The sequence below is a fragment of the Adelges cooleyi genome, unplaced genomic scaffold, assembly GCF_023614345.1.
Source record: "Adelges cooleyi isolate 19-005CV unplaced genomic scaffold, UGA_ACOO_1.1 ACOO_flye_CR_arks_rails_tigmint_CR_PRNA_24, whole genome shotgun sequence".
NCBI lineage: Eukaryota > Metazoa > Arthropoda > Insecta > Hemiptera > Adelgidae > Adelges > Adelges cooleyi.
In genome coordinates, this window is record NW_026095904.1 from 97067 (window position 1) to 114480 (window position 17414).

The window sequence follows — 17414 nt, forward strand, 5'->3', positions numbered from 1 at the left end:
GACTGTGTTACTTACGAGGACTGGTTGATGGAAGAAACGTGCAAGTCCATGATGGCGTCGCTGGCATTGGCCGCTACTGTTATGTTGTCGATAGTGAACACGGTCGGATCCGATGCCGCGAACACGTTACCCGGGAACACGTTGGGCAGTCTGGTCTCGACGTTGGGCGGTGTAGGATAACAGGCAAAACTCGCAGCGTCTTTCCACGAGCTGAGCAACACCACTTTGGCGTTGTGCGTTTGCGTGTTGCTAAAATGAGAAAAGAAATATTATTATCAATATTACAAAAACAGATTCACAACTTTGGTGCGTGACGATACGGTACGGTAGAAATAAAAATATCGATAAAAGCGTTGTAACGCCGATATCTTACTTAACGTTGTAGTTTTAGTATTAGGGTGGAAGTGAGTAACATTAAGGTTGATCTATAATAATTTGTTGCCGTTGTTATCCACACACATCGTTGTAAAAAAATTTAAATAATATTTGTACACACATTGTTAGCATAATCTAAATTTTGGAACTTAACCAAATTTTGTTAAATTTAGTTTCAAATAAAGTTCAAAATCAGTTAAGAGGGCGTCGCACCGGTGATTTTTAGTGGTAAAAACACGTTTACGCCAACTGAGAATAACTAGCTTAATTTTGGTTTTAGAGTAAAAGCACCCATTATAAAATTAAAAGACAACAATATTCCGGAGGACAAGACGGTGCGTTTTTTAAAAAAAGATTCATTTTTTGAAAAGTTACAGTCATTTAAAAATGTTAAAATAGCCGTTATTTCTAAACTATGTATCTAGCGTTATACTTGGAATAATGAAAAAAGCGCACCGTCTTGCCCTCCGGAACATTGTTTTTTAATTTTATAATGGATACTTTTACTCTTAAACCAAAATTAAGCGAATTATTTTAGTCTGCTTAAACATGTTAAGATGAAAAAACATTTTTAAATCGCTTTCAAGGATGCTGTACGAGTCAAAAAAATAAATTAACTACCAAAATAGAGTCCTAGTTATTGAACTAATAATTACACATCAGAGTTTAACATTTAAATTAAGATTTTGTAAAAAATTGCCTATACTTTACTCCTTAAAAATGGGCGGTACGACGCCCTCTTAAGCACTCCCAATATCATATTAATATATATTTTGTGGCAGTTATTATAAAATCATATAAATTTTGGCTTTGAAAGACCCTCTTCGATACCGGATGGAAAATATAAAAAGTTACTTTCGTTTAACGACGTAAAGTTTTTAAATGCTTCGATGCGAAAGATACGCAAACAGATCAGAAAATATGTTTGCTGTAAGTTTAAAAAATAAATAATAATAATAATAATAGCAATATTCTACTATTTGTTTTTTTACAATGCAATCAAATTTCCAAACGTTTACCTATTTTTGATATTATAATCTAGAGCACTGCTCATTTAAAAAATGCAACAACTTTTTAATTGATAGTAATCAAACAGCAGAGAATATCCTACACAATATTTGGAAATATTTTCAAAATAAAAAAAATGTTTAAGTTTTAAGGGTGTTTTATTTTGGTTTACTTTCGACCTAACTTAACGGGTTGAACCGTTTACAGCCTTGTATGGTACACCTTATGGGTACGATAATCTTCTTTAAACATTATACAGACTCGCTACTGTTACTGTGCAGCGTACCGTAAAAGGGCAATCGATTAAATATAGCTCTCTCGACATGATATTTTCACACTATTTGTAACCTAACCTAAACAACGGCGACAGGATGGCTTCCATAATATCGTCATAACACTTTTGCAGGCCGTCTGAAGTGGCTTTGTTCAACTGAGCGCCAAAATCCGATTCGAACAACGGCCCGAGCAATACGACGACCGACGCACGCGATTCGATGGCTTTTTGTATAAAGTTTTTCAAAAAAACTCCGTGGGGAGACGATTCGCTGAAGAATGGTCCAGCCGCTATCATCATGTTCAGGTTGCCTGTACACACACAACAGTATAATGTTAATATTTAAAACATAAATAAGTAATTGTATTACATACTACAACATATGGTTGAAGGAAACAATCCATCAATTGGGTTTACCTATTCCCATTCCCAAGAAAAAGAAATCAGAGAGATGTGAAGAATACAGAACAATTAGCCTCATAACACATGCTTCTAAGATTCTCACAAAAATAATGCATAAAAGAATAGAGTCGAAGATAAATGAAAATTTAGCTGAAGACCGATTTGGTTTCAGGAAAAATAGACGCGATAATATGCTTAAGAATAATCATAGAGAAAAATGTTTAGAATCAACAAACCACTGTTTATAGCCTTCGTAGATCTGGAGAAGGCCTTCGATAATGATAAACGGACAAAACTTTTTAAGATTATTGAAGACATTGGAATAGACTATAACGATAGAAAAATTATATATTATAATCTGTACATCAACGAAATCGCAGTTATAAAAGCTGAAAAAGGTAACAACCAGGTGGAGGCTAAAATTGCTAAGGGGGTAAGACAAGGGTGCAATCTATCACCTACCTTATTCAATCTATACATAGAAGAAGCCTTAAATGAAGTAAGAAAAGAAAACATTGGAGGAGTAGAGATAGGTGGAATACTTGTGCAAATGCTGCGTTTCGCGGACGATATTGCTGTAATCGGAGAAAGTGAAGAAGACACAACTAACATGCTCGAAAAAATGAACGACACGCTTAAAGAACACTACATGAAAATAAATCAACGGAAAACCAAGATCCTTATATGTAGCAAACAGCAGATTTATGCAAACATAGCTCTAGATGAAATATTGCTGGAGACAGTTCAAAGCTTCACATACCCGGGGAGCAAAATCACAAGCGATGGGAAAAGCCATACAGATATAGTATGTAGAATAGCCAAACAGAATAAGTCTGGACACCAGGAAAACACTTATAAAAAGCTTTGTGTGGAGTGTAGCTCTATATGGAGCAGACACTTGGACAATAATGACGGCTGAAAAAGCCAAAATAGAAGCCTTTGAAGTATGGTGTTGGAGAAGAACGCTAAAAATTTCACGGACAGAAAAGATAAAAAAATGCTGAGGTTTTCAGGAGAATGAATACCCGAAAATCAATATGGAATACTCTAAGACTGAGAAGAAAACCGTGGATCGGACACGTAATAAGGAATAGTCCTTAGATAACCACAATAACAGAGGGAAAAATCGAAGGAAAACCTGGAAGAGGAAAGTCCTAGAACTCCATTTCTGAAGCAGGTGATGGAAGGTACCGGAATAGGAACATACTGGGAGCTGAAGAGGATTATAAGTGACAGAGATAAGTCTGGAGAGAGACATCTATAATCATTTAACCAATCTTCGGATTGATAAAAAAAAAAAAAAAGGTTCACCTTGGCAAAAGCTTGGCAGCTGCGTGGGCAACGGCAGCGAAGCGTTGGTGAATATTTTCCTGACTTTGAACATCTCGGTGCCCGGATTGGTTCCGACGACGACGGCTATCTGGTTCATGAACAACGGCTGTACATGGCCGGCTTCGGAAAAATCGAGCTTCACGTAACCGTACGGCGAACTCAAAAACATTTCCTTCTTAATCAGCTTCAAACTGCCGGAAATGGTGATTTGTGTCTAGAAAAATAAAATACCGGTTAATCCCCAATTTTGTTGTTAACTAGCAAGTTAAATATTTTCCTAATAATTTATAACAGTAAATAATAGAAATATCATAAGGTAGGTAGAGCGACACCACGGTGTGACCGGTTAAAAATAATAACTGCTTTTCACCAACTGACCGGCTGATAGACCGGTTGTTAGACGAGCAAAGGCTTATCTTATGGCTGGCAGGTCTGTGAAAAATTCACATCACACGTTTTGAGCTGCAGTTGAGAGATTAGATATCCAGAGGGGAGGGAGGATAGGAGGAAAGGTAGGAGAAGGATAGAGTGTAGGTGAAATTTCAACGTGGATACGTTTTTCTGAGTCTATAAAACCGTACATGGGTTTTCCTTCTTCTCTCCACACTTGTCTGGTAGTAATAACAAACGGTTTGTTTAGTGTTTTAGCTTCGATGCGGAGCTGAGAAGGTATTGTAATTACAATGGTGTTTTTATTTTTTTGTATCTGGACCCTCGTAAACCGCTGAACCGATTTCTTCGTGTAGCAACTCTATAGATCAGATATCATACCTGGAAGGTACTTAATCAGGTCAAAAATTTAAAAAAAGTCACCCCTTCCCCATCAAAATCGATAAAAACACCTAAAACATTTATACATTTTTCAACTTAAAATTACACAATGCTCTATAACATTTTTAAAAATAGTCGAAAGTGTTCCAAATTTATTTGTAATTGTTCTTCAAACATAGCACTGTCGATAAACATTAACAAACCTAAAAAATATCATAAACCCTTTCCCTTAGAAGGGATAGAATTGTTTTCTTTATTTCAATTTTTCAAGCAAAGTTTTAGAGATTTTGATCTGAAAATTAGACCGAAGGTAGATCTAAAATTAAGGAAAAACCCCCAAAATTGGGTAAATTTCCACTTTGGCCGTAGTCAGTTTCTAGGTTGCTATGTGTGTGTGAATCAACAGTCGACAGGTAATGAAAATATTTTCATTATATTGTTAATTACGATAAATGGGTAACTATGGCAATACATTTTTATAGACAGACGATCAACCCTTATCGCATCCACCCCGCACAAGACTAAATATTAAATTTTAAGTACATCATTGCTGGTCCCGCGATATCTTCTAAACCGCTATAACTGGTTTGAACATACTATCCACAGATTCGCATCGAAGCGTTTATTTAAAAGTGATTTTATCACTTTCAGTTATAATAAAATCTGTACACCCGTGACCTCTCCGTCCCCACTATGCCCCGGCCCCACTGTACTGGCATTTTTAATAGGATTTTTTGAAGGATTCGTGCTACTCACTTCGTCAGTGGCCAAGTGCATATCCGACAACGGGCTGACTCCGGGCAGATCGTTTCTCTGCACAATGTCGTCGACCAATTCCCGGACGTGGTCGTCGAACCGCCGGTAGTTGACTTGGCCGAAGATGAAGTTTTTCCACGATTCTTGGTTGGACAACTGCAACGACTCCACCGAAATCGACGGGCTGCTCTCGACCACGTTTCCCCGACCGAAATCGCAAGCCACATCTCCCGAGGAGGAGTTTTCCCTGTTGAACAAGATACAAACGTTTACACTTTAATACAAACAAAATTTACAAAAATAACAACATGACAACAACATGGGTCATCCCCCTTCTTCAAGGAGAAACATCATAAATGATCATTGATATACTTCGAGGCACCCCAACACCGCTCCACAATCTTAACCGAACACATTTCACACGGTTCGGCTGGATACTTCATAATAAGGATGGGTGTGATAAGTGATAAGGAGGGATAGTTAAGAAAGGTTATAAGACATATTATATTCATCTCATAACTACACTACATGAAAAAATAAAAGTAAATTAAAAAATAAACTGGGAGAATGGCTTTAAGTCTGTCCCTTTTAAGTTTTTTTGGAAACGCGCAAAACCTCCATAAAACTTAAAATTGTGTGTAACATTCGAAGGGTTTTAAAAAAAAAACGCCATTTTATTTGTCAAATTTGCATTTAGTAACATTGACCGGTTTGTTTTTTTTTTTTGGTAAGTAATAAAACCACAAAATATAATTAAAATAAAAAATATGTTTTAATAATTTTTTTTGTTGGGGTTCTCAATGCATAACTACTAGGATCTAGTTCGACTATTTACCTAAGGGTAGACAGCACGCTGTGTGTTTTTAAGGAGTTTTGTATAGGCAAAATTTAAGAAAAAAATAGGTTAATTTATAAAAGCTTCGAGATAACACATTAATAACTCAAAACTGTTTGTCTACCAGTAAAAAAAAAAAAAAACGTTTAGTTAATTATTCTTAATTTAATTTTCGAAAGTCGATAGATCTTTAGAATTCATCCCTTCCCTTCCCCCCCCCCCAAAAAAAAAAAAATCTATGAAAATTTAAATATTGTCTAATGCTGTAAAATAAATAACATAATTTAATGATGTCCACAAAAAGATAAACTACAAAATTGTTAATATTTATCGTAGAAAACGAGTTAAATGGATCACCCTGTATACAATATCGGCGTGTACTACTTTTCACGGGCTTGAGCGTTTTGAATAAATCAAATCTTTCTTTTGTGTAATTGCATTCGATTAATCTAGATCGTTGGTCGACCGCCGCCGCAGCCGCTGGTGGTATTGTATTTTGGTAATACTTAACATTTTGACATGACACTCCAATACGTCTTAACGAGTCCCCGGCCCTTGATTACTATTAATAATACTAATAACAATAATAATAATTGTCGTTTCGACGAGCCCCCCCTTTTTTTTTTATTGTCGCACGAATTAAAAAACCGTTTTAATTGAATACATACGGCGGCAATGAACTGGAATAAAAAAAATTGTGTCTTCTCGTGAATCTCATAAACTCGACGAGTGGGACACTACTACCAAATGCTCGGCAGCAGAGCAATTGCTTATAAAATACACTCACTTAACGTCGTGCAAAGGGTCCGGAAATATTATCACACTTGAGAATAAAAAAAAAATTAAATATATATATATTATTTATAAAGTCTCACTCTCGCTCTCCACCGCTGTTATATCACCTTTAGTTAATATTATTTAACGCATACACAATGTGTACTATACGAATGCTGCTCGTTTATTAATATGGTTTTTTTTCGAAGAACTTGAATTAAATAATAAAAACAAAAACCACCGACTGCGAGCCGAGTTGTATATAAACGTATATGTCATAAAATATATGAACATGGAAATTTAAAATTCAAATTACCTCCTCCTCTTCGAGGAGAAACGTGTGTAAATAATCATGAACATGTACTACGACGACACCCGCCCACTCATAATTTTGACTTTCTTAACAATTCCAGATTTTCAGCCAAATCTTGGAATGTAGAACGTCGTTTTAACTTAATGTGTTTAGGCTTTGAACCTGTTGTGATACAACACACAACGTATGTTAGCAGGATTACTGGATTGCTTTTTTAGTAGAGCCAGACAAGATGGTGGTGTTAGTAACAAAACATGTTTACAATATTTTCCTTTAGACACGGTCTATTATAGATATATTTGTTATCACTACCATTTGTCAACACAAAAGATAAATTAAAACAAAAATTCGGTGTATAAGATTTTATTTCCTTCGGTTGTGCGTCGCTTTAAATCCCTCGAGGGTCATTTCATGCCAAATCACCTAATGTGTGTGCGAGTGGATTTTCCAAAAGCCTCAAACTTATATATCCTATGCGGATAATTCCATAGAAAAGGAAAAAGTAAAGAGGTTTTTTTTAGAAATTAAAATAAACTGAATAATACGATTTTATGCGTAGTTCTTAAAGCTTTTAATAGAAAAAAAAAAGTCTCCATTACCAAACTTTTGCTACATGTTTTATATACTTATAATTCATTTGCTGTAGAAACTTCAGAATTTTTTGTTTAAGCCCTAAGAAGTGTTATAGGCTCATAAATATATAGCACTTTTTAGTAAAACGCCAAACTTTGAAGTTACTTCTTTGGTCCCGGGTAGAAAGGGCTTAAGTCAATTTTTCACAAAAAATTGTTTTTCCGTAGATTTAAAGCTTGATTTTTACTGATTTTTTTTTGGTTCAATTGGCATAAGTCAGTGACGAATATTCTCATGTTATTGAAGAAATAAAGAGGGCATATTTGGAGTTTTTTCATTTTAAGTTTGGTAGAAAGGGCATAATATGACTTATGCCTTTTACATCACTTTATTGGACAGGTATAAACGGCTTAATATGACTTAATCATTTTGTAGCGTGATTATCATGTGGTTAAATAGCATAAGTCAAGAAATAAACTGTTTATTTCAAAATCATTATTAGTGATATCAAAAGTGCTCATAATAAATAATAATAGACAATAATAAGAATAATTATGATAATTATCACAAACTGTACAAACTAGTATAGGTATTTTCATATAATCTATTTATCAGATAACTTTAATTCTGCTCTCAAACTATTATATGATGTACCATTGAGTAAATTATTTTACAGTAAACATGTAATTATTCTACAGTAATTTGTTGTTAAACACCTATTAGATATCATAATGAGTTCATTTTTAGGAAAGGTAATTAATATATTCTAAGGTTTGATAAAAATAACAAAAGTCAAAATTTATTTGATCAAAAAGGCTGATGTCGTAAAAAAAAAGACTTAAGTCAGAAAAAGTGAAATCAAAATGGCGTCACTACAGTTAAGTCTATAAATAATTATAAATTCAAGAATTTTAAGTCATAAATGTACTTAGAAATTGATTAATATACATAAATCATTTATTTAGACCAAAGACTTATATACATCATAAAAAAAAAAATTGCCCATAAAAAAATAGTTTTCAATCTTTGATGACTTTGAGATAGTATGAAAATTAAATAAAATTTATAAAATTTTGGATTTGTTTTTAGCTACTTAAAAATTTGAAGAAAAAAACACCAGTTCAATGGGGTCGGGGCATAGTGGGGATGGAGAGGTCACGGGTGTACAGATTTTATTATAACTGAAAGTGATAAAATCACTTTTAAATAAACGCTTCGATGCGAATCTGTGGATAGTATGTTCGAACCAGTTATAGCGGTTTAGAAGATATCGCGGGACCAGCAATAATGTACTTAAAATTTAATATTTAGTCTTATGCAGGGTGGATACGATAAGGGTTGTTCGTCTGTCTATAAAAATGTGTTGCCATAGTTACCCATATATCGTAGTTAACAATATAATGAAAATATTTTCATTACCCGTTGACTGTTTATTCACACACACGTAGCAACCTAGAAACTGACTACGGCCAAAGAGTAAATTTACCCTTTTTTTGGGGTTTTTCCTTAATAAAAACAAAATTTCACTACAGATTTTTGAGAAAATTGTACATGTTATAGTTCCATTTTGGATCTACCTTCGGTCTAATTTTCAGATCAAAATCTCTAAAACTTTGCTTGAAAAAGTGAAATAAAGAAAAACAATTCTATCCCTTCTAAGGAAAAGGGTTTATGATATTTTTTAGGTTTGTTAATGTTTATCGACAGTGCTATGTTTGAAGAACAATTACAAATAAATTTGGAACATTTTCGACTATTTTTAAAAATGTTATAGAGCATTGTGTAATTTTAAGTTGAACAATTTATAAATGTTTTAGGTGTTTTTCTCGATTTGGATGGGGAAGGGGTGACTTTTTTATAATTTTTGACCTGATTAAGTACCTTCCAGGTATGATTTCTGATCTATAGAGTTGCTACACGAAGAAATCGGTTCAGCGGTTTACGAGGGTCCAGATACAAAAAAATAAAAACACCATTGTAATTACAATACCTTCTCAGCTCCGCATCGAAGCTAAAACACTAAACAAACCGTTTGTTATTACTACCAGACAAGTGTGGAGAGAAGAAGGAAAACCCATGTACGGTTTTATAGACTCAGAAAAAACGTATCCACGTTGAAATGTCACCTACACTCTATCCTTCTCCTACCTTTCCTCCTATCCTCCCTCCCCTCTGGATATCTAATCTCTCAACTGCAGCTCAAAACGTGTGATGTGAATTTTTCACAGACCTGCCAGCCATAAGATAAGCCTTTGCTCGTCTAACAACCGGTCTATCAGCCGGTCAGTTGGTGAAAAGCAGTTATTATTTTTAACCGGTCACATCGTGGTGTCGCTCTACCTACCTTATGATATTTATATTATTTAGTATTATAAATTATTAGGAAAATATTTAACTTGCTAGTTAACAACAAAATTGGAAATTAACCGGTATTTTATTTTTCTAGACACAAATCACCATTTCCGGCAGTTTGAAGCTGATAAAGAAGGAAATGTTTTTGAGTTCGCCGTACGGTTACGTGACTTTTTTTAATTTTTTGCCCGATAAAGTACCTTCCAGGTATGATTTCTGATCTATAGAGTTGCTACACGAAATTAACAAATTTAAGCGGGGAATCATGATGTACAATAATAATTTTCGTTTAAGTGTTAATACTTAATAACAATAACGACTCTCGCGGTGGTAAATGGAACACGCACACACGGGGAATTGGATTAAGTATAATATTTTAATTTTTCGAGTGCGTTTTAGAAATCATTCTCTGTCACGAGATTGTGACCGTCGTGGACAGTAGTAATAAATAATAATAGTATAATGTTGTGTAATGACCTATATAAAATGTAATTTTTTTTTTTTTTAACCGTGGGTCCAATGAATATAACGCTCGCACGAATTACAGACACACGCGGCCATTGACTGCTATTTAAGCTAATAAAAGCGGATAGGATATTTTATACGACCAGACACTAGATGGGGGAGATAGGATGAGGGCGACAATATTATTATTATTATTATTATAAATTAATGTTGTTCGAGTCCCTAGGAAAACGCGGTACCCGCGCAATCGGCTGTCCAATTTATATTCGATCCCTTTTTTAAGTGCGGCGTTTAAAGAGAAGAGCTGCTAATAGGTTGTAATAACATTATATAGGTATATACAAAACCACTCGCATCACATAAGACCCTATTACTACGTGGAAAAAAAATAATGTAAATATTATTATAAACGCTATTTTATTGAAAATGTTACCAAATTTTAGTACAATAAAGGAAAGTTATTCGTGGTTTAAAAGTTACTCAGATGACAGAAAACAACAAACGGTCACTGTAAATGGTGTTCTCAGCAATGAGAAAAATATTAAGTATGGTGTTCCTCCTCAAGGTATCGTTTTAGGCCCAATTCTATTTGTTCTATAATAAATAAATGAGTTATGTAGTATAAGGTTAGATGTTGTTAGTAGTTGCTCGTGCAGACGATATTTGCCTGTGCTTTTCTCTAGTACCACATGGGAAAATGTTAAAAACAAAGCTGAACTAGGTGTTAACAGAATATTTAAACAGTTAAATAGTAGAAAGCTGTCTTTAAGTAAATCGGTTTTTATCGCTTTTTCTAATACAAAGTTACCCATTTTTCAATAAATTCACTCATGTAGCAATGATAATTCGAGTTGTTACAACTGTCAGAAAATTATAAGGGTAAAATACTTAGGTCTACTAATCGTGGATAGTAACTTACGCTGGAGTGTTCATATTATTGATAGTCTTGTAATGCGTTTAAGATCTAATTGTCTATAAATTTCACAAATTAAATCAAATTTTTCCAACGGATACAATGCGTACTATTTACCAAACGTTGTATAAGTCTGTCTTACAACGAGGATTGACAGTATGAGGGGGGGGGGGGTTGTGCAGCGAATGCAATAAGACCACTAGAAGTACAACAAAATTTAATTGTGCGAATAAGCTTAAATAAAAAAAAGTAAAAACTACAAAGATTTCAAGGTAGTTACTTCCAGTAGTAAAGTCTCTTTATAAACAATTTGCCATACTGTTTTCGTCAAATAATATAAAAAATGAAACTAAACGTGACATTAGAGCGTATGACATTATTTATTTGGTACACAAAGAAAGAATAATTTGGTAAACATTTTGTTGATTATCTAGGTCCGACCATTTGCAATTCTTTGTCTTTAGATATCAAAAAAAAGTATTTGTAATAATGCAAGTAAAAATCATGGCTATCTATACAGGGTGATTCAGGATAAGACAATCATTTTCTCGGAATATATTAATATTTTGATCAATATTTTTTTCTACGATTTTTTGGTACACATTGTGCTATATTTTTCAATATTTTGAAAATTTTCATCACCAATCCTCGAAGGCCAAAAAGGGGGATTTTAATTTTTTTTAAATGGCAATATATGTTTTTAAATTACATACATTTGTAATAAAAAACAAAAAAAAATATTTTAGCGTATGAATTTTTATTTATTTGTTCATTTGTTATGACTTTATAAAGATTTGATTTTTTGACTGTATTTCTTAATATTTTCAATCGTTACTACAAAGACGAGTAGTTTTATTACACGCATAAAAATAATTTGATAAAGTGGGTTTGTAAAACCAACCTGTGTACCTGTGTTGGAATCGGTAATCTGTATATAAGAACCGTTTCATTATTTCAAAGTCTTTTTATACCAGTGACTTTTTTTTGTTAGAGTGTTATCGCCAAATGCGAACATAAATATGAACTTTATGTGCTGCCGGTTTTGGAAAACCGAAGGAACATGATAATTTTAAGAGAAAATGTAGTATCTTAACAAAGTCATAGCTAATGAACAAGTAAATAAAAATTCAAACGCTAAAATATTTTTTTATTTTTGTCTACAAATTTATGTACCTAATTAAAAACATATGTTGCCATTAAAAAAAAAACTAAAATCCCACTTTTTTTGGCCTTCAAGGATTGGTGATACAAATTTTCAAAATATTGAATAATAAATATAGTACAATGTGTACCGAAAAATCTTGGAAAAAAATATTAATATATTCCGTGAAAATTAGTGTCTTATCCTTAATGAATCACCCTGTATAATAAAAAAAATTGTTTTTGCGTATTTATTAGAAAGCTTACAAATGTACTATATTGTTAAATAAATTAGTTTATTATGGATAATACTACAATTATGAAAAATTATTATATTTACTAAATTAGGGTCTCTTTATATCTAACTTTTTTTTTAAATTTTAAATAAAAATTGTCATGTGTTGTAACTCATTTACCGCACCACAAGCATGCTTAATGGGGTAAATTGACCACAAAACGTTAATGTACAGCAATGATTTATATCAATAAAAAAAAAAATATATATATATATATATATATATAGTTACACCGTCGATTTTTAATACATATTAAATTATAATTAAAAAATATACAGATAAACGGTGGTGGTATATAATGTACAAAAACGGTTTTATGCGGGATTCCCACCGTCGGCCACGTGTAGTAGGTATACTACCCTCCTCGTTATAGCCGTTTATGGATGGTTAACTATACATAATAATACGACCCTTAGAATATTGTAAAAAGATTTTTTTTTAATTATTCTTTTTCATACCTACTTGTACCGCACACAGTTGGCCCGTGCGAATACTTTGCACGCGAACACTTAACCCCCTGCTGAGCCTGATATACCATATTAGTCCTTACCCTGATAACATTGTGGGAACGCTGGCGGCAAAAGGTTGCCGACCTCGGCCCGGTGCTCAACTAAATGATACAATGTGCATTTGTGAATCTGACAATTCGTCAGAAGCAAGGGGGGAAACTTGATCTTTAAAATGGTACCTCATTCATGTTTTGGTTAAGCATAAAACGAGAAAAAGGGGAAATCGACGACAAAAATAATAATAAACTCGATTGTTGTTAGTTGGCCCAAATCTGATATATTTTCCAACGAGATAACCTCATCCCTTTTGCGTTGATGGTGCCTTATATATATATATATATATATATACAGAATGTTTCAGTAAAAAAGTAATAGGCGATTGGACATCTAAAGATTTCAATAATACTAGAGAGAGAGGTGACACTTCATTTTAAGTCCAAACTCCAAAAATGATATGACCTCTCTTTTTAGTTGACAATTTCACACTGAGGTGCGCAGTGTCGTTTATTTTTTAGCTTGTTAAAAGTTTTTTAGTAAGTTAAATTACCTCTTAACCGTCATGTGTATTTGACTATTTTAAATAAAACAGCAATAAGCTATGTTTATTTTTTAGCTTGTTTTTACGAAGATCACATAATTTCCAGACCCTTTCGGCTCCTAACTCAAGCTTATGCACGTGAACATTTATTATTACTCCAATCTGGATGTGTTTATGATTGTAATATTAATTTTTTTAACCCAACAATAAACAATACCGAATAGTACAGCTAAATTTTGACAATTTAATTGTTGATTTAACATGCCAAAATCTCTGAAAATTTTAAAGAAAAAATAATATCCTGTTTCAAAAGATGTTCAGCTGTCAAAAGAATGTTTATTCGAAGAAAATAATAGTAACTTTTTTATACTAACTTTTGTTTTTTTTCCTATTTATAATGATTGTTGTGTAGGATGATGTTAAACTAAAATTTTTATTTTTTATTTTTCTTTAACATGTTTGTTTTGTCAAATGTAGAGAAACTGAACTGCTTGAAAATCTATTAGGAAGTAAAATAAATCCTATACTTGAACGACTTAATTTATTTCAAGGAATAAGAAAACTCAAGAAATATTTTTGCAAGACCACTAATAATAGGTTAGGTTAGGATAATAACTTGGATATTCTAAAGAACATAATAAGTGTAGGAGGTTACCAAAAAAACAGTATTAAATGTTTTTTTTTGTGTCAGTATACAAAAATGTATACCTGTTTTACTTTTATGACGTTTTCAACGATTGCTGTTAAATTGACTAGTCTCAGACAAGATGTTCAAAACAAATTGTAACAAATGACATTTTATACATACTGTTTGATGTCGGCACCGCCATCGATAATATTGGACACGCTGAATTCGTTTTCGATTTTTATAAAATCGGTTCCTCGTGTATTCTAAAACAGAACATGAAACATTTTTCCCATTAACAAAACACATTATCTTATTGCAAGCCCCTAAGCTTAAACACAAAGTGATCCATTAAACAAAAGTCACCCTATACCTCTTGAAAATAATTCTGACATTTATTGATATACCTTCTACAACTCTATCGGACTTGTACAACTTAAATAGAAACATATGCCTATTATATTTAAGTAACTATTTAAATTAAGAATAATTTGCAGACCAGTTGACAGTTATCTAGTTATCGGTTAGTCGAAATTTTCAGTAAATTTTTCTTAATTAAAAAAAATTTAATGAAATATTTTCGTTATCGTGTAAATTTAATAAATAGATAGAATTCTAGATTTAACCAAAATAAGATACAAGTTCGAATACTGTTGAATAACGATAAAAAATGTGTCCAAAAATAATTTTAGACATGGAAATTATTTCCAGAGAAAATGAGTATTCCACGTTAAACAGATCACCCTGTACAAAACTATAAATAGGTAAAATATCAACTATTGTTACACATAGTTCATTACAGTGTTGTTTTTTTTAAATTCTCAGTATAAAGAGAGTAAAACATAATAAAAACATAACAACGTGATAAAAAAAAAAACACTAAAGAAAATATCTGTTTTTACAAGCATAATAATCGAACTAGCACTAAAACTAGAACAATGCAGTTAACGTTGAAATGCTAACAAATGGTCGGTCTGTGTGTAAATAATTACATGATTGAGTACAGGAAAATAAACAAACAGGTAGGTACATTCTTTCATAAATAGGTATTAACATAAAACAAATGTGTCACTTATGCAGGTATATTTTATTAGGTGTCAACTAGAATTTTTATTTTTCCAATGATGTGAATTTTCAAAAACTTAAATCCGTTCAGAGTTGGCAAAAATAACTAAAGGCTAAGAATGAATATCGAGCAGTTTTATTTTTTTTGGTTGGACGTTAGCAAATGTTTACTTTTTTACTGAATAAATGGTTGAACCTAATTCGGATGAGATTTTTTTTTTTAGGTTTTTGCCAACTCTGAATTAGGTATGTTCTTATACTTTCAATTAATGTAATTCTCCCATTTAACATCTCGACGAACAAAACCTATCTTGTCATTAGATTTTACTATGAATGTAGAATGTAATTTAAATAATACCACCTCTTTGGCCAATGTTTTTTAATAACACAATTTACACTTACATTTGAGTTTGAAAAATAATTTTTTGGTTTTATAAATGATCAAGTTATTGTGATGTTACCAATTTGGTAAATAAATCAGCAATCTATTAAAAGTACTGTAGGTAGAAAAATGGACCTCTTCTGAACACATACAAGGGAAGTACTGTTTTATATTTCTCAAAACAATAATATTTAAGCTGATGGCTTTTTGGGAAAATTTAATTTTAAAAACTTATTTTCAATTATAACACGTTTAAACCATTTTGGAATAATCCTTAAACCACTTAGGGCTTTATCTTTGGAAATCAAAACTGTTCCAAAAAAACGTTAAGCCGCTTTTTATAAACACAGTAAAATAACAGTTTATGTCGTTACTCATTACCGAATACATTAAGATAAGCTTTAAATGTTTTCAAGACACGAGTTTTATGTTTTTTAATTATGGTTTATTTGGTTTTTCGACCATCACACAATCCGTCAAATCTGTAATCGTTAATCTTGCACCACAACTACTAAGTGTAAGGATCAAAATCAAATTCTATCTTTATTGCATAAATATTGAAATTTATAATTAATGACAAAAAATCTGTCCAATAGTCAAACGCTAATTGATGAAGTAAAAGGTATACAACACACATAAGTATACATTTTATGAGAATATGTTTTTTTTTGTTCTGCACTGCTAGTATTATCCTAAACAGTTTTTTTAATTACATAAATCTGTTTTTCTATATTGTTTTCAATCAACGTTAACCGATTAGAGAACAGAAAGATTATATAATTTTGTGAAATTTTGTCAGTTCCAAATTTTCACTTAACACTTTTATTTATCTGATATTCAAAGTTCAAATTCAGTTATCATATTATTGATCATTTTTGTGTGGTAATAAAGAAGTGTTATTTTATGAAGCTAAATTATTTTCTAATAAAACTAGCATTATATTTAGTGACAACAAAAATATATTTATTTTTAGTAAAAAAAAAATGATCTTAAAGAGTAGACTCAAAAGGCGATAGTTAAAAATGTAAAATAGTAATATACATAGTTTTATTAACCTTTTAAAAGCAGAATGATGTAATATGAAAACAATGAATGGTCTACGCTAATGACTTTAAAAAAAAAAATTATTCAAAATTGGTTATCGACAAGTCAAACAATTTAGCAAATTATTTTGAAATTAAAAAGCTATTAAAAATGATAAATAAACAAACATATAATTGATAATTTGTAGAAGTAATACAAAAGTATACATTTTGGCTAGGAAATCATTTTAAAGTTACTAAAGTTACATTAAATGTAATTATCCTGGCTACCGACCAGTCAACATTTTCAGCAAGTTAATCTCAATTTAAAATGTTAATTAGAAGTTATCATTTAAAATTTTAAAGTCGATTGATCTCTGGAAAATACCTACTAAACAAGGTAGATGTTTAGTAATTTTATAACACTTTAAAATAACATAAATAAGAATATATTAAAAAAATTAAAATTATTTTCCGAGCAAACGAGCGTCTTACTTAATTGACCCCACCTTCGTTTATGAAAAAAATGTAATATATTCAGAGCTTTTATATTTTTTAAATGTAAATGAGCTGGCTTTGTGAGACCGCCAGAGCAGGTAGTTAAAAGACGGCGAGTGTCTCCAAATAACGGATATTATGATAATTTTTTTTTTTTTTTAGTGGCCAAAGTGCAAAATAATGAACAGAATACAAA

At 31.9% G+C, this 17414-nt stretch overlaps 1 protein-coding gene across 7 annotated transcripts in view; it reads right to left on the minus strand.

Moving 5' to 3' along the window:
- The window catches only part of LOC126836312 (DNA polymerase alpha subunit B-like), a 129766-nt gene that overhangs the window by 83527 nt on the left and 28825 nt on the right, over positions 1 to 17414 (minus strand). For 3 of the 7 annotated variants that reach the window (XM_050569547.1, XM_050569544.1, XM_050569540.1), the window contains exons 5-9: positions 14435 to 14517; positions 4919 to 5165; positions 3371 to 3605; positions 1737 to 1968; positions 16 to 249 (exon numbers count right to left, since the gene is read on the minus strand). In XM_050569547.1, the coding sequence (XP_050425504.1) occupies positions 16 to 249; positions 1737 to 1968; positions 3371 to 3605; positions 4919 to 5165; positions 14435 to 14517 (1031 nt within the window). The remainder of the gene's footprint in view (positions 1 to 15; positions 250 to 1736; positions 1969 to 3370; positions 3606 to 4918; positions 5166 to 14434; positions 14518 to 17414) is intronic. The other 4 variants (XM_050569543.1, XM_050569545.1, XM_050569542.1 and 1 more) reach the window with 4 other exon arrangements.